Genomic DNA, 24,226 nt, shown 5'->3' with positions numbered 1-24,226 from the left:
GGCATGTTCTCAAGTCTATGCCAGTAAGAGATAATTGCTATAATAATAGAATAAAATATTGGTTGTCTACCCAGCTCTGATAGAACTGCAATATTGGTACTTTTTTTCCCTGATCCAATGATAAATTTACAAAATTTCATATGAAGATTTTCAATCTCCCAATCTTTAAATGTTTCATATAGGCATTATGTTTTTTTTTTTTTGGTTTTTTTTTTTGTTTTGAAAATATATTTTCACACACTAGGCCGGAGCAGTCAATGCCCATTGATAATAGTTGTTGAATTACTAAATTAGTATAGATCTACACACTTTTACTAAATGAATCAGATAGAGTTAAGTGTAGGGCTGGGTATCAGTTGGGAATTTCGTATTGCGATATATTGTGATATTTGGAACTGCGACATGTATTGCAATATTTTAAATAACAGTTAAAATGCTCTTTTCTTATTTTATTAACCTCCATTTATAAATACACATGTACTTAGTACGAAAATAAATTTAGTTGATTGCACTAAAGTATTAAACCATACAACAGAACCCTTCCTTTTTTAAACTTTTCGTTTTTCTTTTCTTTTGAAAATATATCCAGTATACTTTTCTGCACCTGATTTCACCTCTTTTTTACAGGTCCATGTCGGTACTGCTTACAATTTATATTGTTTTAAATAGACTTTTGAGTTTGATCATTGTTTGTTATCTTAAAGATATCAATCAATCTTATACATCAATGATATTATATAATTAATGCACAAAATAAATCATTTCCAAGTAGTGCATTTCTTTATTATTATTGAATAACACATTTGTTCAAATTTCCAGCAAATTCATGTTAAGTTTGAGAGGGCTGAAAATGTAACTAAGAGTTTTGCACACTTCTTGCTTAATTTAATTGCCTTCAATTCATGGATTTATATTGTTTATAAATATCATATCAAGAACAAATGGTCACAAAGTTGTATGAATTTCATTTGCAATAACCACCTTCTGTGCAGTATTGAAAAAAACTTAATTTAATCACCACCCAGTAGAATATCAAAGTAAAACGATCATTTCAAAATAGGTATATAAACATAGATAAGAAAACCACAAGCACTTGCAGGTGATACTGTTACCTCAGCATGAAGATTATTAAATATTCTTATAACATTAAGATAAAATTCAGCAAAAAATACAAAAAATTATCCTGAAATTGAAATGCCTTTGTACCCAAAAAATTAATAAAAAAATAAATAAAAATAAATTCAGATAAGGCAATTCATGTTCAAATAATATCAAAATTGTTTGAAATAAGATCTTGTGACTAGGAGGGAGGGGGCACTGTCACCCGAAAGAGAAATCATAATACAAGAAGTCCTACTCAATATAACACTAACGGATTTACTGAGATTGTTCCTCTTCAAGAAAAAACAAAAAACACAAACAAAAACAATACACCATCATTGCTTGACTAACAACCCTACTTATTATTATTATGGCGTTAAAGAAGCAAAACTGACTCAAAATGTCAAAAGAAATGAACTAAAACACATCTGACTTTTCACTTGCTAGAGTGTTATGGAACTTGAAAGACAATGTCCTCTTTTACATTTATTTGTTTCAAAATAACTGATATATAACAATCCCTTTCTTTATATTTAATAACAGTGTTTCATCATGTAGTGGAACACACTCTGTTAACTTAAAACTGTCAATGCATAATTTTCCTGTTTCTTTAAAAAGACTGATATCACATCATACATTATTCAAGTAAATGCCACAAGTACAAATATACTTCATTATTCACAATGTAAACTGTTAATTATATTTCCAAAGTGTAAATATGACTCAAATCAAGAATTATAAGTTTACTTTAACTGTAATTCAAAAAATTACGTACATATTCCTGAGTCTGAATGTTTCATGTAATACTACATAAACATGATTTGATCCAGAAAAGAAAAAGTAAACGCTTCAAAATATTTACACAATAAATTTTCAGTAAAATCACTTCCTTAAAGCATATAAGTTTCTGCAAACAGAACTTATCTAAAATGTATTGAATATTCTATTGTTAATGGGTAGTTTTGATACTCATGAATATGGTAAACTGTTCCCTTCAAAATAAAAATATCTTAAGGACCCTCTCTACACTGCACCCTTATTCCAGGGTACTTTTGTGTAGTTAGACTGACCCATCATTAGACATGAAATAGATTAAATTGTAACATGTTCTTTATGACATAATTTAATATAATAAATCCAAGTATTCTAAACATTATATTAGACCAAGATAGAGTAGTTTAAAACTTTATTTGCATGTATTTTCTCCATTTGAGTAAACAAAAGCAATTTTTCTTTATTATTACTTCATTGTCTTTAAAGATTTTTCCTGGATAAAAAAGCCACGCTCCCTATAATATAGGCTATATTGAAAATGAATTAGTTAATTTCAAAATATCCTCATTTACGCTGTATAATTTTCTCAAAGTCTAAAAAACATTTTTCATCAGTGTATAGAGGGTCCTTAATGTTACCAATTATGTTCCCTATTAGAGATTACAAAGAAATATAATAAATTCAGTATACGTCATGGAAATAATTAAATATTATGCATAGAAAAACACCTGTTACATGGACTAACTTCCTTCTTACTATTTATAAAATACTGGCACATATAAATGTTTGGAATGCTAGAATAATAAAAAAGAATCTGTTTCTTGTTACCCTGAACAATGAAAGAATATTTTAACATGTAAAATCTAGACTAGACCCCCAATGCTTCCATCTCAGAAACATGAATGATATAAATAGTAAATATACACTCATGTTCTGAAGCTATTTACTGGTATGAAAAATTGGCACAAAAAAACATGAAAGCTCAGTTTATATTATAAAGTAACATCAAAACATTTTCAATCTTTCTCGACTTTATGTCTTTTATCCATCGCTGTCAAAAACCGATGGAGAAAAACTCTTAACCTATACAATAGGAAGAACATGCTGTGAATCATGGGTGCAACAATGAAGCTAATAGCTACAATGTAATACAATGCTTTTAGAGGGGATTCCCCATAATTGAGCACTTTGTAAATAAAAGGTTCTCCATACTGGTTGGTCCCCCCTAGGTACCAGTACATAACAGAAAAGGCACTGTAAATCAATCCAAAGATAACACTGTGGATCATGTGCATCATCCGCATTGGCATCCGAGTAATCCAAAGATCTAGAAACACTGCTACAGCATTTGCCCCATGTGTGGAACAGTTAATGAAGTTTACACCTGAACCTGTAATAAAACAGAACTTAATGTCAATATTGTACAATATACATGCAAACCTTACAGGCAAAACATGAGTTATTGTATAACTATTAATGCTTTTATGGCAAATCATACTTTGAAATATTTCACATGATTTTCTGGATAAATACCATCATAAGCTATAGTCCAAAACAGGAAGGTGACTATGGGGGCACTTCCTGTACTGAGGTTGTATAACACCCACTGAACTTTGATCCGCCCACTACTCTTCAACTTCTGATGAATATCTATTATAATCAAAAAGTATATTATTTACAGATTATTGATTATCTGTCATTTTATTCATTTTAATCATCATGTAGTATTGTACATTACTATTAATCTATAAATTTTGATTCACACCCAATTAAAGAAGTGCTAAAAATTTGAGCTGCAAACTGTATTATTATATATCATAGTGATTTATTGTATAAAGCATTTCAATGAGGCCTTTGATTCACAATGCTCACCTGAATTCCTATTGTCCTGCCATTCTTCATAAGCAGATTTTTTCTTATATATTCCTATGTAAAACTCTGACAATATATTGTGCACCCACTCTTCCCCCAGGGGTCATGATTTGAACAAATTTGATTTTACACTATGTATTGAAACTTTCACAAGTTTCAACTCTTCTGGCCCAGTGGTTCTTGAGAAGAAGATTTTTCATTCCCTGAGGATGCTTCCATAAAAATATGACTAATCATGGCTTTGCTGATTTTCAGAAGTAGACTTATCAAGATTTTTTCCTGTATCTTCCTATGTAAAACGTTGACCACATATTGTCCCCCCCCCCCCCCACCCACCCCCAGGAGTCATGATCCGAACAGTCCTAAATATACACTACCTGAGAATTCTTCCATATGAATATGTCTGATCTTAGTTTTGCTATTCTTGAGAAGAAGACTTTTCAAGATTTTTCCAACATATTCCTATGTAAAACTTTAATTGCCCATTGTGGTCCCTTATACCCCTAAGGGTTATGATTTGAACAAATTTTAATCTACACTAGTATGCTTCCATATAAATATGACCAATCATGACTTTGTTGTTCTTGAGAAGAAGATTTTAAAAGATTTTTTCCTATATATTCCTTTATTAAACTCTGATTGCCATTGTTGCCCCACCCTACATATAGGGGTCATGATCTGAACAAAACAGAACACTTCTGAGAATGCTTCCATGTAAATATGACTGATCATAGTTTTGCTTTTTCTTGAGAAGATGAGTTTTCATGATGTTTCCTATATATTCCTTTGTAAAATTTGATTGCCCATTATGGCCCTGCCCTACCCCGGGGGTTCGTGGTTTTAACTAATTTGATTCTACACTATATAGTGAAACTTTCTCGTAAGTTTGAACTCTTTTGGCCCAGTGGTTCTTGAGAAGATTTTAAATTTTTTCTCTATATTCCTATGTAAAACTTTGATTGCCTTTTGTGGCCCCATCCTACCACTGTGGATCATGATTTTAAAAAAAATTGAATCTACACTACCTGAGGATGATTCTATAAATTCCATCTTTTCTGGCTTGGTGGTTCTTGAGAAGAAGATTTTTAAAAGAAGCTATTAAATTTTCATTAATTCTTAATTATCTCCCCTTGGAAAAGGGTGTGGTCCTACATTAGAACAAACTTGAATCTCCTTAACCCAAGGAGGCTTTGTGGCAAGTTTGGTTCTTGAGAAGTCAAAAATGTGAAAAATTTATAGACGGACAGTCGGATGATCGGAGCAGCTCACTTAAGCCTTTATCTAAACACGTATTTCACGTTTGTCATACTTGGTGTCTCCACATTATTGAAAATTTCAAAAGACTCATAAATTAAATGTCAGTGTATTAACACACAGTATATTTGTAACATATACTACCAGTATCATCAATATCTTAGCTGCTCAGTCTATGTTTATTTATATTTATTTTAATATCATCATTTTTGCAGACAAAATCTTTTGGTAACAAGTTCACTTATTAACGCTGATCAGTTTCTGCTTTTACCTTGGTTGACGTTCCTGAGTTGTATATAATGCCACACATTAGCTGCTCTGATGATTTGGCAAGCTGTTAGGAGGTAGAAAGACCAGTAGGTCAGCATGATCAACATTTTGGCCTTCAGAGTTCCAACAATTGCTGTGTACAGCACCATAAATACAAAATAACATGCCACCAATATCCGATAGTAGAAATACGGCCATGGATTTGAAGTCCACTGTACAATGAAAAAATTGAGACTGGAATATTACATCAAAAGTTATTTTATGAAGAAAGGTTTTACAGCTTCCTGTAAATCAACAATGTGAATCATGATTTTTTTCTCCAAAACTTTTTCATTAAATTCAAAAATTAAATCATTTATTAATTAATAAATGATGTATTTTTCCCCCCAGGTATAACAATGAAACATAGTTTCATATATTTCACAAACCTGTGACAAGAGGTAGTCTTCTGGAGTGTTGTATTCTAAATTGTATTTTGGTTCGTAAGGTTTGATGGTCTTCAGGGAGCCTTCACTGGGTTGTCTCCCTTTCTTGTCTGTTAGGGAGTAGTAGGCATATCTTGCGTAGGTTCCAAGGGCACCCCTGGCCACCCTCACTCCACCATTGGTGATGTGGACAAACTTTGCTGCCACTTTAAACATACTGCAGAATTTTCCTTAAACTCTGAAATTAAATAAAATAAAAATATCAACATTCCTGATTTATATGAAAAACAGTCTTGAAATTTACACATGTACTGGTATATAAAATACATGTACTATTCTTGCAGAAGGCCAAATATATTTTTTTTAATTTATCTACAGTATTAAAAGTATAGCTATGTTGTATTTATCTAATGATATCAGAAGGACAACAACAGATGCTAAGTTAGTGGTTGAATTTTAGTTCATGGTCAGAATGCATTAAACAAAACCAAGGCCAGCTTCTTCAGTTTTTTTTTTTTTGGGTGACTGTTCACAAAAACAGAACTCATTTACAGTCATGTAGTCCAATGTCAGTACCCCTTTTTTTTTTTAAATAATTTACATGCATGTACTCTTATCTATACCGAACTGATACTTTTATAATATTTTTGTTGAGGGACTCTTATCTAAGGAGAGCTGAATTTCACATTCATAAATAAATGCTATGTGCTCAATATCATTCCATGTTAAGAGTTCCAAAGGTCAGATCAGCAAAAATAGTACATGTACATGTACTGGTGAATCTAATTCTGATGTCCCTTAAAACATAGTCTAGAAATGAATTATAAAAATGACAGTCAGTAACACAGGTACTTGTAGACAGAAAAGCTATAAAAAACAACAAACAAACAAAACAATATTCCCATACTAAAAAAAAAATCCCCAATTATACACATTTATAGTCAGGAATATTTTTTGTATGGAACTGAAAGAAATCTACAATTATGAACATATACCATAAACTTAAAGAAATTCACAAGTCCTCTGGTATACATGCCAACTTTAAATGTTAGAATATAATAATCCTTTTTAGCTTATGAGAAGTAAAGTAATATCTAAAACAAACAGACCTTAATACCAATATGTCATTGTCTGTCAACACTGTCAGTATCATGTATTACCAGGTGCTCTTACCTTGCAGCCGAATATTTATGCTTCACTAAATACATGTAAATACTTACACAATAAATTTAACAGTTTTCTCGAGGCAAAATGGTGTGTATAACTTGCATATTCCAATACAACTCACTTAGAATAAAAGGTCTATATCATATGATACCTATTATTTTTTTCCTGGTTTTTCCATATATATATATATATATATATATATATATATATATATATATATATATATATGTACACACACGTATATAGATCTATAATTACTCATACTTTAGTATATACACCAATCATTTCCTATCCTTCAAGTATTTTGTTACATGTTCAGAAAATACTTGGTACTTCATCAGGTACAAAGTTCAACTTGTGAAATATGCAGTCTCTCTTTCTATTTATTGCATGCACCTGATGAAACCGCTACATTGTGTATACATCTATAAATACATATAGGTGTATAGGTACATGTTATTACTTTCCTATCATATACATGTACCTTATACAGTGTACATATTGTTACAAAAAATGACAAGAAACAATAGTCAACATATTCAGATGTAAGATTCACCTACTGTTCAGCATTATCCATAATTATCTTTCACAGATCAATAATTAAGTAAAATCCTTCACCGTGTTCACTGAAGCGGACACCTAAATTAGCTGTAAGCTTTACAAGTCACAACAAGAGCATTTTTTTTTTCCTTTACTCATTCTTACAATTTTCTGATTAATCATTATGTGACAATTTTACATGTGCATGTAATTCATATAACTGGTACCTGGTTTAATGATTATAACTGGGAAATTTTTTTTTACCAAATTCAGATTATGATTTAAAGGGCTGGGTATCGGTTTGGAATTTTGTATTACAATATATTGCGATATTTGGAACTGTATTGCAATATGTATTGCAATATTATTAATTAAAGAATAACTGTCTAGTTTTTTGGTTTTATGATGTGATCGATCAATTTGCTCGCGTGTTAATTTGCATAAACGCTGAAGGCGTTTAAGCGTAAAATTGTTATGAGAGCAAATTGATTGATCATCACCATAAAACCAAAAAACTAGACAGTTTTTCCTTATATTTACATTTTTATCTGATCCTTGATTCAATTAAAAAAATTCAATAATAAGAAATCTCAGGATCCCCACCAGGTGTATTACTTAAGCAACATGCAGTGAAAAAGAATGCAGTTATGTCAAGTGCTGAGCAAATCGATTTATGGGGTTATAAAGCCACTACTTTATTTGTAGTTTTATCTCAAGAAAGACATTGGAAAATGTAAATATTAACATTTAAATGCTCTTTTCTTATTTTATTAACCTCCATTTATAAGTAAAGTGTATAAAACTTTTATAAATACATTGTAACAAAAAAGTTTTAGTTGATTTCACTACAGTTCAGCAACGAAATGTAATCATACAACAGAAACCTTTACCATTTGGTAAACGTTTCTGACATCTTAAATTTTATAATTTACTTTATAAATCTAAAGCCCAAGCATTTTGCCAGTATATCAGTACTGGAAAAACATATCTCAATACTATATTTGTTGTTAACGAATCACAATATACCGGAATATCTATATTATTGCGCAGCCCTAATGATTTAATATTCACATTTCTGTTTTCTCTACAATATCAACTTGAAAGTTAAGTCTGTTAATTCTCAATATTTACAACTGTCGTGAATATAAATTTCGCCAAGTTAAAGGTCAAGTGCCTAATATGTATGTCAATCGGTGAGAATCCAACCTTTGACCACAATGTAAACAAGAATGCAGAATCATCCAATGCACGCTGCCTTCAACATCTAATACACATGTAGGCTACAACTCGATCCAGTTATAAATACAAATTATCTCACATTTCCAAGTGTTGTTAATGACCTGGCATACCCAACAAACTAAGTCAGTGATTCCTTAATTCTGTGTGGTCCCATTTTTTTTTTTTTACTGCATAGCAACATAGGGGCCAGTTACATACTACGCCTGATTTTACATGATCACTCTACATCCTTTTTATATGTATAAATCAAGCATTATATTTTACAGGCCTCTGTGCATATATAAATGAAGGACTGATAAAAAAAAATTACTGGTACCAAGTTAAGAAGAGAGAATGTACTTACTACTTATTTAACCTTTAAAAGATTCTAAACAAGCACGGATCCAAATAATATACTGAATGGAATCATTTCAGGACCACTTCCTACTGATTCTTAAGGACCTGAATCCTACAGGAAGTACCAGGGTAGGACATTCAGAGCTCCAGATAATTTTTTAGCCCAAAGTGTATTTACTCCCTGATTTTCAAATCAATGCAGATTTTGACATTCAGCACAATGATTTAAGAGTATTTTGTTAATATATTAATGTTTTGACATCTGTTGTAATTTTGAGCTTGTTATCGAAATAAAATTATTTGAGCTTGTTATCGAAATAAAATTATTTAAAAAAAGGAAAGAAAAAAGAAGTACAAAGAACAGTTCCTGTATTTATTTAAATAAATTTTTGAGAATGCCTACAAGATTTTTGATAACCTGAGAAACATTTTTTTCTTGGACAAGGAAGATCGTACAGTACGTAAAGTAACCATAGGCACATACAATTTTTTTTCTCTATTTAAGATGATATCGTAGGAAGAGTGAACCGAGAAAAAAAGAACAAGAGAAATCAGAAACTGTCAATGAACCCATCATAAAAAACGTTATGTGCAAACCGTGTGTAGTTGTCCTACTAAACAGAGAACCATAGAGAACTCTAGAGAATCTAGGAAAACTCTTTATCGTTAAATACAAAGTCATATTATATGCGTAATGTCTCTCTACAGCAGTTTATTTAATTGGTCTTGAATTAAAAACAGAGCTCGTTTTTTTCGATATGGTCTTCACTGCTTTTTTACACAATATGTACTCTTTGATAAATTGCAGTATAAACTTTTTTTATCTGGCTAGGACTCTTTTTTTCCCCCTCCAACTATTCATTGTTTTCTAGGTAACATTGTTTTCTATTACTTATGTATTACACTTGTTACAGAACAATGTCGTCTTACATAGACGACACAAGCTTTTATGTGCTTAAAAGTAACTATGCCTAGTGCATAGTCTATCTATATACAGATATCGATTTTAATCTTAATCATTGAATTCTTTCTCCCAAACTGGAAATGGTCGTCGCCATAACTAGCATATTCCTGGTTATTTAAACGCTTTTAAATTAATATTTCGTTCAAAAAAAATCAAACACTGAGCTGACCTCAATCCATATCATTAGCTAAGTCGTACTTGTATTATTCAATCCATCGTACGCAGTACTTTCGTAGTCTAATGCTTATTTACAATTGCTAATGCGTAACTGTACGCCCAGTTTTAATTTTCAATGCGTATTTGGTAAAATTCAATGCGTATTTCTGCAAATACGCACCTTATCTGGAGCTCTGCGGACATAATCATAAACTAGAAAACTGACCAGTCAGCAAGGGCCCCGCCAAGGGGTAGAAATATAAGGGTGCAGCTTACAAAATGAGAATTTTAATTGATTACAAAAATTAAAAAAAAATATATGAAGAAGAATATGCAATAACAATTGTATTTATAAAATTTCAAGATAATTCCTAAATATCCAACAACCTGTAAAGAGTATCCCTGTATTAATTTACATAAGGCAGTAAAAAAACATCATATCTATAATAACTCAATTAAATGTATATTTAAACAAGAATAAAGCATGTGTTTTATAAAATGCCAGCCTTCAGTGAATGCAGATATCACCCAGGCTTGACCTTAACTTCAAAAACAAACATCAGTTGCAGACAAAGGTTAATTTATCTTAAAGTGACAAATAAAGATAAACCTGGAAAATTTTCTGCCCCAGACAAGATAATTAATCCCAGGGGATTAATTGTACTGCTCTCTCATCCTTTTCTTCCAAGTTTACAATAAGAACTTTTTCAGTATAACGATCGAATGAGTTCATTATCGGACTACCTGTTAAAATTAATAGTATTCTTGAATTTACATATGGCAGCAAAAAAAAAAAAAAATAAATAAATAAAAATAAATAAACAAACAAACATATCTTTATGTATATCTTGTTTTAGAATTCAATAAAATCATAAGTCATTGTGTATTATACCAAAATAAAGTATGAACATTATTTAAATCAACATTTCAGAGAATGTAAACATCATTCAGAATTGACCTAACTTCAAAACAAACTTCATTTGCAGACAGAGGTGTTAATCAATCTCAATTTGACAGAAACAGATAAAGCTTTGGATTTTCTTCAAGAGGAAAGATAATTAATCCCATGGGACTAGTTGCAACTTTTATAGTTTACAATAGGAACATTCTCAGCAGTTATCTCTCTTTGCCCTGACATTCATTCTAATGTAAAGTTAAGGAATATACCCCACCACCCCAGCTCCAAACTGGATGACATGGAGAACCAATCTAAGTATCAAAATATGTCTTACTGCCTCTTCAACCAACATATCAAATTTGAAGTTAATTGGTCAACTACAAGAAAAGTTATTAGAAAACTAGAAATATGTCCATAGGACATGAATGCCCCGCCGAGGGTACATTAGAAATGCAACATTTTAACACAAATTGAGAAAAGTGAGGTCAAAGTCAAAGAAAGGTCAAGGTGAAAAAATATTGATGCAGTTGAATAGCTTACATCAGTATGTATCAGCATATGAAGTTTGACACTAATTTAAGAAAAGTGAAGTCAAGGTCAAAGAAAAGGTCAAGGTCAAAAAATTTTGATGCAGTTGAAAAGGTTACATCAGTATGTGTATTAGCATATGAAGTCTGATAAAAAATATTATGAATGGTTTCTTTAAAACTGAACTAAACACTAATTTAAGAAAAGTGAGGTCAAGGTCAAAGGAAAGGTCTAGGTCAAAAAATGTTGAAGCAGTTGAATAGCTCTCATCAGAATGTATCAGCATATAAAGTTTGATAACACTATCTTGAATGGTATATTTAACTGAGCTAAACAGTAATTTAAGAAAAGTGAGGTCAAGGTCAAAGGAAAGGTCAAGGTAAAAAATATTGATGCAGTTGAATAGCTCTCATCAGTATGTATCAGCATATGAAATTCATTAAAAATATCTTGAATTGTTTTATTGAAACTGAGCTAAACACTAAATTAGGAAAAGTGAGGTCAAGGTCAAAAGAAAGGTCAAGGTCATAAAATGTTGATGCAGTTCAATAGCTTACATCAGTATGTATCAACATATGAAGTTTGATTACACTACCTTGAATGGTATCTTTAAAACTGAGCTATAAAACACTAATTTAAGAAAAGTGAGGTCAAGGTCAAAAAATGTTGATGCAGTTGCATAGCTCTCATCAATATCTATCAGCATATGAAGTTTGATAAAAATATCTTGGATAGTTTCTTTGAAACTGAGCTTTGAACAGAGCTAAACGCAAAGTGTGACGGAAGGACAGACGGAAGGAAGGACAGAAGGACGGAAGACGGACATGACAAACACTATATGCCCCGGCCATATTCATGGCGGGGCATAAAAAAAAAATTTGTGGACGGAAGAATGACAGACGGACAGAAAGATGGACAGATAGACAGACAGACAGAGTGATTACTATAGGGCACCCGCAAATCCTTGCGGGGCCCTAATTTTTATTGTTTATGCAATAACATCAATATTAATATTACCTCCATTAAATGAAGATGAAAATCAATACCACTAAGGCACATTTTAGACTATCCATTTAATTTTATAAGTAGCAGAATATAATCTCTAATATTACCTCTTCTTATTCATTTATCTAAATCAACTGAAACAGGGACGAGGAAGATAAGGGGGGGGGGGGGGGGTCTGGCAGGGGATGATTATTGTTACATTAATTATGCTCCCCAAATTCATTTTTCTATAACATTGTCCTATTCATAATACTTCATCATTAACCATAATTTTACTGTATCGCAATGCCTGGTGGGAAACTGTGATTGAGGACTATGAATTTTCACTAGGTGCCAAGCTATCAGGACTGTCACAAAGTGATTTACATTGTTTCTTCTCCGTGCTAGATGCCTAACTACCTTAGTCTCAGACTATGACTCGCCAGAACTCCACCTTCTTAATTTTCATTTCACAAGAGATGTGGCAGTGCTGTATTACAGAAAGACAACAGCGCTCCCTTAAATGGACCAGACAATTGTAGCCCCTGTACACTAACTCTATTGCAAACTTACTTGTGAATGTTTTCTTTGTATCAATATACATACATGTGGTATGTACCGGCGGTACACAAAATTCACGGAATATGAAAATTTGTACAGTATTTTGAATTTCTCGCTAAATGCCGCCATTTTTCTCTCATTATCTCTCTCGAGACACTGGAAAACGCCACCTGTGTTTGACACTTCACCTTCTGATAATTGAGTAGTGTACACAAACCATCGCGTGTGAAGGTGTGAACTGCCAATTGGGATAATTATCTTGTTATAAATCCGTATCAAGATACCCCTTTAGGTAGCTTTATTTTTAAAGGGGTACTTAATTATTGTTTCGTAGCTTGATTGAAAAAAATTGATATACACGACTTAATAATATACATGAATCTGACCCAGATCTCCGTAGGTATAAAATATACGATGTTTATTACCATGATTACGCTGAAATAAAGGATATAGTTTTAAGTTTTTATGTGCTGAAATTTATGTATGATTGTATTTGCTGCTGTTATTTAGCATTGCTGATATCAGTAATATGAACAAGATGTATATTGGAGACATTGACTCTCACGTTAATACTATATAAAACTGTCAAACAAACTATCATCTAAACTAGCTTAATTTATAGTTGATTCATAAGAACATTGTGATTATAAAACACAATATATGAAATTTTAAAGCATTCAAATCTCCATTACAACTTTTAAAATAAGACATTTGCAACAATATATATTTGTTGGTTTAGAAATAAGGTGCCTTATCAAAAGAATTTAAACGATATGTTATACTGTTTTTTGCACCGTTTTTTGATAGGCAGTGTACAGTTTTTCACCCAATTTCCAGTTTTTTTATGGCTCCTGTACAGTTTTGTGGTCTGTGACTTATCACATGTATGAATATATCCCATATTAATTTTACTTATTACAACTGTGTACTCTGTTTGCCTCCTAGATACCCAGGGGCAAAAAAAGGCTCATTTACTTAATATAATTATATTTAATACCATTGATATTAAGTTCATTTTCTTATGAACTTTTGCACACTTACAAATTAGCACTTATGTAAAGTTACTTTCTTCGACTGTATTTTGTATAAAATGAATCTCCAATAGGAGGAATTAAAGAATGAATGAACATATGTGTTTGTGTCAATAAAATATTATTTTCATGTAAATTAAAGGCATAATTAAAACTCAAATAATTCCCGCCAAAAATGTTTCCATTTAAACAACGTTGTCACGAGTTTTGGTCACATGCCTTAAGTCAATATGCCAACAACTACTTCGCTTATCAGGAAATATGTGCTCTGGACTGTATTACAGTACTTCATTGTCATACACGTCACTGAGGGGGCCGACATACTGTGTAATGGTCCACTAGGTTATGATGTCTCGTCTCTTAACGGGTATGAACTTATGACATACTTTATCAACATCTCAAGAGCCGGAAATATGCTTTGAAAACGGCTAAGTTGCACAAAGCATATGTATCGATTCATTTTTTGTCTAATCACTTGTTAACTTTTGCAATTTTTATTTGAGATATGACATAGATATGGTCTGAAGCCTTATTCAGCACTTATTAGGCTTAAACTGACTAACCTGGTGGCTGGTGGTTCGGCATTTTTGCCCTTTCCGTTAGTGAAGCTTGACATTTATTTAATAATGTTGAACGCCAACAATATCTAGTGAAATTGCATTTCTTTATAGAATTCAATCAATTTGAAGAATAAAATTACCTTGCAGCAAGTCATTTCAATAACATGGATTGTGTTCCGCCATGATGTCGTTGGGAATATTATTGTTTTGGTGGATCACGTGATACATAGTCTGACCTTCACAATTTATTAGAGTTATTGCCCTTTAACCATAGAAATAGTGAGATGTGAAATTACACTGTAGGGATGGGTATCACCAAAAACTTCCTATCGTGATATATCACGATTTTTCCCTCAAAATATCGCGATAAAATCGGAATATTTTTACACGAAATTTTTTCTTCATTTTCAAATGAATTTCCCTACTTTTTCACACAAATACACTGCAAAATATAGCTTTACTTTTTTTCCATTTTTATTTATATAATATAAAGCATGTCTGGATGCCATAATTTAGCTTTTTTCAACATTTTTTTTTTATACTTTCTGTAATTTCTATTTAATAGTTCGAACAAATAAACATAATTAATAAGTAATTTCTGGAATTAATAATTATGTACCAAATACTGGTATTCTAGTCTCCGTATCACGATACGTATCACGCAATAAAAAAAATCACGATATATGTTAGCCCTATCTGTATACCGATAAAATCCCGCATCCCTAAATTACAGTTAATGTACTCTGACCGACCCGTCAAAATTGACACTATTCGATCATTCTCTCAATACTTTAATTTTTCCCCAGCTAAACATTTTATATAAAGCTGTTTTATCATTTAGAGCTCTTACACACTCTTTTAAAGTGAGTATATATTTAAAAATTTTCTACTCTGTATATTTAGCCTAACTTTGGGTATATTTATATTTAAATTTCATGTAAATGATAATAGATTGATTAAGATCATACATACTTGGTCATTACAATTTAAACGTTCTTGGCAGGATAAAATTTAATAACATTATAGGGAAAAGCGGTTTGAGTAGAGTAGTATTGCTGATTCAAATTACACGTCGAAGTACAAGCTTGTACATATAAAGAAATTATTATTTGAATTAGATGAAAAGGAGTAGTATCAGGCCCGTAGGAAGCAATATCAGCTTGGGGGCCACAGACAAACATTTTCAGTTGAGGGGGGGGGCACTATCAACTACCAAAAAATTCTTGACAAGCAAAAAAAAAAAAAAAGGTCATCAGACGTTTTTATTGAGGGGGCACAAGCATATAGTATCTATGTTTTCTATAGTAATCCATATATCGGCACAATTATTGGGGGGGGGGGGGGGCACGCCCCCCGTGCCCCCAGTTCCTACGGCCATGAGTATGATAAGTTGTATAGTGATAATAATAAACCAAATGGAAATAAATTAAGGAGGTATCGTTTATATAAAGATAAGTTATGTACTGGCAATTCAGTTAAATCTGTGCAATATAGACTTGTCAATTTTTCGCAATGGTTCATTACGATTAGAAATAGGAAAAAAAAGGTAGACCCACCAAGCCAGTAGCACTTCAACATTATAGAATAGTAAAACCTGTAAATATCACAGGCCTTTAGATCGCTTTAAAAAAGCAAAATAATCGTTCCTTACAAAACATTCCACTTTACAATGTAAAGTGGGATATTTTTTTTGTAAGGAACGATTATTTTTCGCCCCCCCCCCCCTCGATTTTTCGTATAGTATACGGGATAAATAAGTCAGTAACAAGATCGAAAAGCCCCCCCCCCCTTTTTCAGGATTTTTTCTTGAATTGATTTTTTAAAATATGCGTATTTTTCCTATGTTTCGGATTGAGTGAAATTCGTGAAAAACGGAGAGCTCCTTATTTAAAAGCTTGCCATTTCATTTGTAAGCATTATCCATGCAAACGCAGTTTTGAAATCCAGATATCTGACTTTTTAAGACACAATCCAAAGCCAAGTAAATTCTTCTTAACCGTAACAAGATCGAAAATCCCCCCCCCCCCCACCCTTTTCAGGATTTTTTCATGAATTGATTTTTTAAAATATGCGTATTTTTTCCTATGTTTCGGATTGAGTGAAATTCGTGAAAAACGGAGAGCTCCTTATTTAAAAGCTTGCCATTTCACTTGTAAGCATTATCCATGCAAACGCAGTTTTGAAATCCAGATATCTGACTATATAAGACACAATCCAAAGCCAAGTAAATTCTTCTTAACCGGTAATGAATATAGGATCTCCCATGGTTTGTGGTTGGATATGATGTTTTATCCAACGAATTGCGTGTTTCTATCCACGAGCATTGGCTAGGGGATACAAACAAACAACGAGTTGGATAAAAAAAATCATATCCAACTACAATTACCATGGGAGATTCTTTTTATCACATGTTTTACACAGCTCTTTCATGTTTTATACGGTTTTCTACATGTAAATCCACAATACTTGATCAAATTCACGCAAAAACCATTGTGAAGTCAGAACTGTTGATATGAAAACGATATCCCATGAGCTATATCTATTGTACAATGGAGTAAATATGTGATAAAACATATTTATTATATTACAAAGCAGTTTATAAAGCGTAAACTGCCCCGACCCACTTTATACCGTATAGATTAAGTAGCTATTAAATATATATATATATATATATATATATATATATATATATATATAAGGATCGTTACCTATACACCTTGTAATGAAATTAATTTTATTTATAAAGCATATTTTACAACAACTCTTAAACTAACATAACTGCCCTAAGTGAAGAATTATTAATATAGAAAGCACAAAGAAATTCACTTTTATATTATGTTAGTTTAAGAGTTGTTGTAAAATGTGCTTTATAAATAAAATTAATTTCATTACAACGTGTATTGGTAACGATCTTCTAATAAACTAATGTCCAAATTACTGTATCTCACTTCCATTCTCAATGACCATGTAGTGTAGAGCATCGCTGCTAGAATTGCATTGGCATCGAAAGCGAGTTTTTTGACTTGCCTAGATAGCCGAGCGGTCTAGCGCGCTGTTCCTGTACTGCTAGGAGACAGATTCCGTTGGTCGAGAGTTCAACCCCGGGCTGGGGCGGAAGTGGGTATCCTTATAAAAGTGAATTTCTTTGTGCTTTCTATATATAGATAGATAGATAGATAGATATCATTTCAAATTTGTGTATTTTTATTTTTTTTTTCAATACAGATCATGGACCTTCCAAGTTTCCAATAAGAACTGTCCTGCTGAACCATCTAATGGCTATGCCACATGTAACGTAACATTGGCCTTCTGTAACAAAATAGAGAAAATACCCGAGTGCAATGAATCATCTAGTGCATGTGTGCAGGCGTCCAACTACACTGGGAATAATGAGAGCAAAAATTTCTCAATTGGTGGATACACACAGGATCCATTCTCGCTTACTGGTGCATAAAATTATCGTACATACTGTGTATCATACTATTTTATTCTTCCACCACAAACCAAGACAGATATCCATAAGAAAGATATCCAAACCAAGACAGGCCCGTAGGAAGCAATTTCAGTGTGGGGGAGCACAGCCAAACATTTTCAGCTGGGGGGGGGGGGGGCACTATCAACTACCAAACTTCCTTGACAAGCCAAAAAAGGGGGTCATCAGCCGTTTATATTGAGGGGGCACAAGCATATAGTAGCTAAGTTTTTTGTAGTATTCTATATATCGGCAAAATTATTGGGGGGGGGGGCATGGGGGGGCACGCCCCCCCCCGGTTCCTACGGCCATGCAAGCTTGCTGTAATGGTGCACTTGGTGATTGTAATGGTGCACCTTTACAAGTACTTATAGTTGGATCAGGCTTCAGATGCCATGTCTGGTCTATACTTGAGATCAAATGACTCTGGTTTAAAACAGCCATACGTTTATCATTATAGTGATATCCAAACTTAACCTGCACTTCTGCTCTTAGTGCTTAATAACCCTTGCCTCCAGGTCCTGTCAAAGGACCCTGTCTCACTTGAAAATTTACTCTTTTTTCCCCAAAATGTAGGTAAAAATTCCAAAATGACAAGCAAATTGAATTTTTCAGTGCTTTTAAAAAAGTTGAATTTTGAGATTTTAACAACTTATACAGATTTGAAGTGTGTGTACACTTTCAATCTACTTCTTTATTAAACAGCAAAACTTAATAGTAAACATTTATATTTCAAAATTTTGCCACTTGTTTGATTTAAAATTTCCAGTTGAAAGGGTACCGGGCCAAAATAAAAAATACGTTAGTTCCCCTTACGTGACCGATCCAATTAAATCGCTCCGACTGAAAAGTTGTTTTTTTTTTAATAAGACAATTCAAACTTTTTTTTAATGTTTAATTTTTGTAAAATACAATTTCATCAAAATCCGTTTTTATCAAAATGGCGAATTTTGTTCTACTGTGATTTCATGGTGCACACAACATGTCATCTTCGCTAGCCAAGGGTTTTTGATCCGCTACTCTCCTCACAAACTAGCGAAGATGACAACATGTAGCCACAGAGGGTTAGTTCGTGTTATAAAACACATATCAACCTTATCTTATGCCTTTAGCTTATTAGAATCCTACACCCTTGAAACATTTCGTTAATAAAATTTACCAAAAATTAGAGTGTTCCGGTGGTATTTACAAAACCTGTCTTTTAATATTAAGGTACTTAGTAAGCATGTAGTTTTTTGCTGCATTTATATATTGTAATAAAGCGTGTATGTATATGCTTAGTCCATTGCTACAAGCTCTTAGGGTATTAGTTTCTAAAGGATGGCTCTAGTTTTGCAGGCTGAATACAGTACATAGAGAACTAGTTTGTGTGTCTGCCTGTTTGAATTCAAAAGGTTAACCATCTAAAAAGGAACAATAAAATAACATGCCAGAAAAGGTAAGTATATAAAAGTTCTTACACAGATATGCATTTTGCAATTTATAATTATTGTGTTCTTCTATATAAAGGTGGTTTAATCGTGGCAACCTTTGGACCAGTCTTCCTAAATTATAGCACCACATGTGTTAACTTGACGACAGTAGTGAAATTTCATTGCAATTTACAATCAAAATGGACCTCAGGATCCCAAGGACCAACTCCAATCCCGAAGTCGTCAAACATTAAACCTGAGTTTGAAAAAAATCAAAAGGGTGAATGTACAGTAAGTATTCATATTTTTTTCATTTATTTGAGTTATAAATATCAACAGTCAATTATTAAACAACTTAGTGTCAAGATTTTCACCTACTGCATACTAGTCGTGCATTTCTTTACTGAATAAAACATTGTTAAACATCCTAATAAAACGTGGGAGATAAAGCAGACAAAATTTACAAGAAGGGAGGGAAGGGTATCCGATTCACCTAGGAACAAGCTGACAAAATCGAAAATAAATTTATCTTAAGGAAAACAGTTGCGGGTTGGTTCGGAATCTGGATTTTTTCCATGGGATCAAAGAAAAATTCTCTTGATTCAAAGAATATTTTACGGAATTGATAAAATTGAATTGACTGTATAGCTGTTTACATATTATTTTAAAATTGACCTATATTAACATTGCAGTACACAATTAATGCAGATTTTGAGGGTGCATGTATCAATGTCGTCCCATCCCTCCCCGTCTCGGGGCTGAGCGCCGGAACTGTTCTCATCATTATGTGAGTATTAATTCTCTTTCTGACCTTGCACTGCGATTTCCATTTCTTGGTCATTTCATCGAAAGAATCAGCGCTTATCCCAGGCTATAAATGTATAATCAAGGGTATAGTTAACTGCATATCATAGAGTTCAGTAAAGTAGAGTTACGTTATTGACATTCCATAAAACTTTTACAGTTTTGGAAAAAGTTCATTTCTTCTCTATGAATGTGCAGCATTTGCACTTACAAGTGCAGGCATACTCGGAAAAAATAGTAAGCATGAAAACTTCAGACCCCCCCCCCCCCCACCAATCGTGAACTACACAGAGCATGGATGATTCTAACGCGGGGTTTCAGGGGGGGGGGGGTCTGAAACAGTTTCTAATGACCTAAATAGGAATCTCATATACATATGTACTACTCTAAGTTGTATAAACTTTATACTCATTGAAGTATTACTTTTCCCAGTTTCATCAAATTGACGATAATTTTTCCCAATTCCATGAAATTCTTTCAAATAACTGATCGGATTTCAGTTAGACTTGGTACAGAAGTGAACTATACTAGGACACATTTTTCTTTCGATGTTAGAGTCATATACATATATGTTATATTTTCCCCCCAGATTTTTTGTCAGTATTAGTGTCTATTGCATCTGCGGCTGTACCTGTAACTTTGTCCGAGGATACAAAGGGCCAGAACTCATTCCTCACTCCCAGTTCTGGATTGATCTTCCCGTACTTATTGCTGTGAGTAAAATCTAATTACAATTTTTTAACACTTCTCGAGAGAAAAAAAGGAACTTTGTTTTCTGACAAGCTGACCCTCTATATACGGTAAGAATATCTAGTGTTTTTTTAAAATTATTCTATCAACGTGTATTTAAGAAGTTTGTTTTTTAAACATTGTAGGATGGAATGATTTTTACCTTTAGATGCTGCAGACAGGAGCCTACTGCGTATGACAGCATATAGAAAAATACAATAGAGACAATATACAATAAGTAAATATTGGATTAGACAGACATTCCCTTCGAAGTTCCGTTTTTGCCCAATAAGCCCATAATAAACGCCCTCTCTTCCATTAACTGTGACAACGCCGAAAAGAAAAAAAGTTTACTATGACGTGTACATAATATAATTCTTGATGTAAAAATTAACAACTATGCATAAAAATTTAAGTTCGTGTTTTCCAAATATTACAGTATTAATTTTTAGTCCTTATTTTATCTGATTAACCATAAAGTAAACCCTCAATTAGTAAAAAAAAATTATACAGTGTGTAGTAAGTTTTAATGTTAAATACTCTCATCTCCTTTAAGCATAATTTGGATGGATTTTTACACCCCCCTTTCAATTTTCCAGCCGCCATGAGTTGTAATTGGGTCTAACAGAATGCATGTTATTAGAGACCTTTTGAAAGGAACAGACGCTAAATGCATTGCAGTGAACTTGATATATTTTTGCAGCTGGTAGAAGGATGTACATGAATGAATCAGAATTTATTTTCTCAAAATTTCTCCTTAGAGAGAGAAAATATAATACAAATTATGAAAATTATGGACGTACCAATTTGAGAGAGAGAGAGAGAGAGAGAGAGTGGAAAGTTTAATTATTAATTGTATAATAGCATACTTTATTGAAGCCTTAGTTTGAAGATTAATGGTAAGATGATTTTTTTTCGTTTGAGAGTTATGAGTTGCAGAAGACGTGTGTTACTGTTTTGTTTGAGAGTTGTAAATTAAAGATGATATATATTGTTGTTGAGGAAAAGTCATACTTTACATTGGAGCCTCGTTAATCTAGACTCTTGTGTTCAAAACCAAATCGTCCAGATTAAAGGATTTCTGACACAATTTTTGTTTATCTTTTTAGTGCTAAATATAACTCTAATAACCCCAATAGATGTCAGGGTTTGCATTACTGAAGCATACTTTATAATAGGTATATATAGATGTAAATTCTGTTTCCCACAAATTTTGTCAGGAAAGTGAAGATTCCGGATTATGGAGGTTCAACTGTGCTAGTAATCGTCGCACAGATATGAGTGCATGTACATGTAGAAGAATATATGTATGATTCTAGTTTATAAACTTTTAGAGATATAAAAGTTTTATTTTGCTGATATTAATAAACATGTTGACTATAAATTTATTTTTATATCAAGTACATCAGTGTGTTGGAACTAGTATTTCATAATGTTTTCTTTTGTGTTTCTTGAACTTTCTTCGTTTGTAACAAGGATTATTATAATTTGTATATGATTAAAAAATAATAAACATAAGGTAAAAATGGCCTTATTAAAATTCTTTTCAACAATGTGAAGTCAGCAAAAATCAGGCTTTGGGCTTTTATTCTGAGTATAGAATTTTGCTATAGTAAATTTTCATTAGGATGCTGCTCTCTCTCTCTCTCTCTCTCTCTCCCCCCCCCCCCCGTTGCTGTAAGGTCGAGCACTGGCAAATTTCAGGATTCGGACAGTTAAGTGCCCTATTTTTTGAGTGTCAGATTATATTGGGAAGTCCCCCTTTCCACTTATTGGACAGTTTAGGTTTTTTTTTTTTTTTTGCTTGTCAGATTTTTTTTAGGGGAGCCCCTTTTTGAAACCGTTGCTAAGGGCCTGAAAATTTATCAATGTGCTCATTTGTGAGCGGTTGCAGTACAGAGTTGAGGGATTACTAAAATCTGCTCATGTTCTTAGAAATCCACTCCAAATCTCATATCAGATCTTATAGTTTTAGGTATTAACTGGATTAAGATTAACTACTTGTATATCCTTCTCCAAATCCTGCTTATCCTCTCCGTTGGTGAGAAGAGGGCAGTACATAGAATGGCAATCGGAATAGATGTATATATGACTCAACTCTTCCGCAAAAATGTCCTTATCCTATTTCAAATTCCGCTAAAACGTCCTGTCAATCCGCTAAATTGTCTAAACTTGTCCCTGTCAAACAGCGAGATGACGTGAGAACTTTAAGACGAGAGGCCCAAGGGCCTTAACGGTCACATGAGTATAAAACAACAATCCATAGAGGATCCATGAAATATAAATTGAAAGCTTAAAAAAAAACAGGTTATACAATATAAATTAATTTTTTATCCAATCAAATGACGTCAATATAAACTAATTTTTTATCCAATCAAATGACGTGTTACAACCAAAATTAAATTACATTAAAATGACATCATGGTTTTGTTGTTTTTGAGAAGATTTTTAAATGATCTTTCCTATAAATTTCTAAATAAAAAACTTTGATCATCTGTTGTACCCCCTCCCTACCCCAGGGGGTCAAGATTTGAACAAATTTGAATTAACATTACCCAAAGATGCTTGCATATAAATAAGACAAATCATGGCTTTACTATTCTTGAGAGGAAGATTGCTAAAGATTTTTTTTTTTAAATATTTTTTCATGTGTAAATCCTTGATCATCCATTGTGGCCCCACTCTATCCCCAGAGTCATGATTTGAACAAACTTGAATCTATACTATCTGAGGATGCTTCCATGTAAATATAACCAAATATGGTTTTGCTGTTTTTGAGAAAAGAATTTTTCAAGATTTTTCCTACGTATTCCAGTGTAAAACTTTCATTGTCCATTATGGCCCTACCCTATCCCCGGGGATCATGATTAAAAAAAAAATTAACTTGAATCTACACTACCTGAAGATGTTTTCACATAAGTTTCATCTTTCTTGGCCTAGTAGTTTTGGATAAGAAGATTTGTCCAATGTATTTCCATGTAAAAAATTGATCATTCATTGTAGCCCCGCCCTACTCCAGGGGGTCATGATTTGAACAAAATTGAATCTACACTACCTGAGGATGTTTGCACATAAGTTTCATCTTTCTTGGCCAAGTAGTTTTGGAGAAGAAGATTTTTAAAGATTTTCCTTTGTATTCCTATGTAAAA

General features: G+C 32.6%; 2 protein-coding genes across 4 annotated transcripts; one reads left to right on the top strand and one right to left on the bottom strand.

Annotated features, from left to right (window-relative positions):
• Positions 1 to 761: 761 nt before the first annotated feature.
• LOC133181636 (protein rolling stone-like) lies at positions 762 to 14,816 on the bottom strand. Of its 2 annotated transcripts, XR_009720489.1 has the most exons (6): positions 14,801 to 14,816; positions 5,700 to 5,934; positions 5,273 to 5,483; positions 3,409 to 3,525; positions 1,526 to 3,265; positions 762 to 1,392 (listed from the first exon to the last, which is right to left on the bottom strand). XR_009720489.1 is itself a non-coding variant. In XM_061316182.1 (5 exons), the coding sequence occupies exons 2-5, from the start codon at positions 5,910 to 5,912 to the stop codon at positions 2,892 to 2,894; spliced, it is 915 nt and encodes a 304-aa protein (XP_061172166.1). In that variant the 5' UTR covers positions 5,913 to 5,934; positions 14,801 to 14,816; the 3' UTR covers positions 762 to 2,891. The 2 variants fall into 2 exon arrangements, 1 of the variants encoding a protein (XP_061172166.1); XM_061316182.1 differs by having other exon boundaries at positions 762 to 3,265.
• On the top strand, positions 14,285 to 22,582 carry LOC133181637 (uncharacterized). 2 transcript variants are annotated; one of them, XM_061316184.1, is made up of 7 exons: positions 14,285 to 14,467; positions 17,886 to 18,106; positions 19,642 to 19,835; positions 20,237 to 20,331; positions 20,938 to 21,061; positions 21,224 to 21,315; positions 21,677 to 22,580. In XM_061316184.1, the coding sequence occupies exons 1-6, from the start codon at positions 14,331 to 14,333 to the stop codon at positions 21,284 to 21,286; spliced, it is 834 nt and encodes a 277-aa protein (XP_061172168.1). In that variant the 5' UTR covers positions 14,285 to 14,330; the 3' UTR covers positions 21,287 to 21,315; positions 21,677 to 22,580. The 2 variants fall into 2 exon arrangements, with proteins under 2 accessions (XP_061172168.1, XP_061172167.1); XM_061316183.1 differs by having other exon boundaries at positions 21,224 to 22,582.
• Positions 22,583 to 24,226: the final 1,644 nt, after the last annotated feature.

This window comes from Saccostrea echinata, unplaced genomic scaffold (assembly GCF_033153115.1).
Source record: "Saccostrea echinata isolate AGI-Se365-2 ecotype Australia unplaced genomic scaffold, CSIRO_AGI_Sech_v1 ptg000009l, whole genome shotgun sequence".
NCBI classification, from domain to species: Eukaryota; Metazoa; Mollusca; class Bivalvia; order Ostreida; family Ostreidae; genus Saccostrea; species Saccostrea echinata.
This window is presented reverse-complemented; position numbering and strand designations above follow the sequence as displayed.

Excerpts from the sequence above, each read along its gene's own strand:
- LOC133181636 (XM_061316182.1), bottom strand. The coding sequence starts at position 5,912 with ATGTTTAAAGTGGCAGCAAAGTTTGTCCACATCACCAATGGTGGAGTG. Across the intron at positions 5,484-5,699 it reads AAGACTACCTCTTGTCACAG|TGGACTTCAAATCCATGGCC; the intron begins GTTTGTGAAATA and ends TTCATTGTACAG. Across the intron at positions 3,266-3,408 it reads TTGGACTATAGCTTATGATG|GTTCAGGTGTAAACTTCATT; the intron begins GTATTTATCCAG and ends GTTTTATTACAG.
- LOC133181637 (XM_061316183.1), top strand. The coding sequence starts at position 14,331 with ATGCCAACAACTACTTCGCTTATCAGGAAATATGTGCTCTGGACTGTA. Across the intron at positions 14,468-17,885 it reads GATGTCTCGTCTCTTAACGG|ATCATGGACCTTCCAAGTTT; the intron begins GTATGAACTTAT and ends TTTTCAATACAG. Across the intron at positions 21,062-21,223 it reads ATCTTCCCGTACTTATTGCT|GATGGAATGATTTTTACCTT; the intron begins GTGAGTAAAATC and ends TAAACATTGTAG.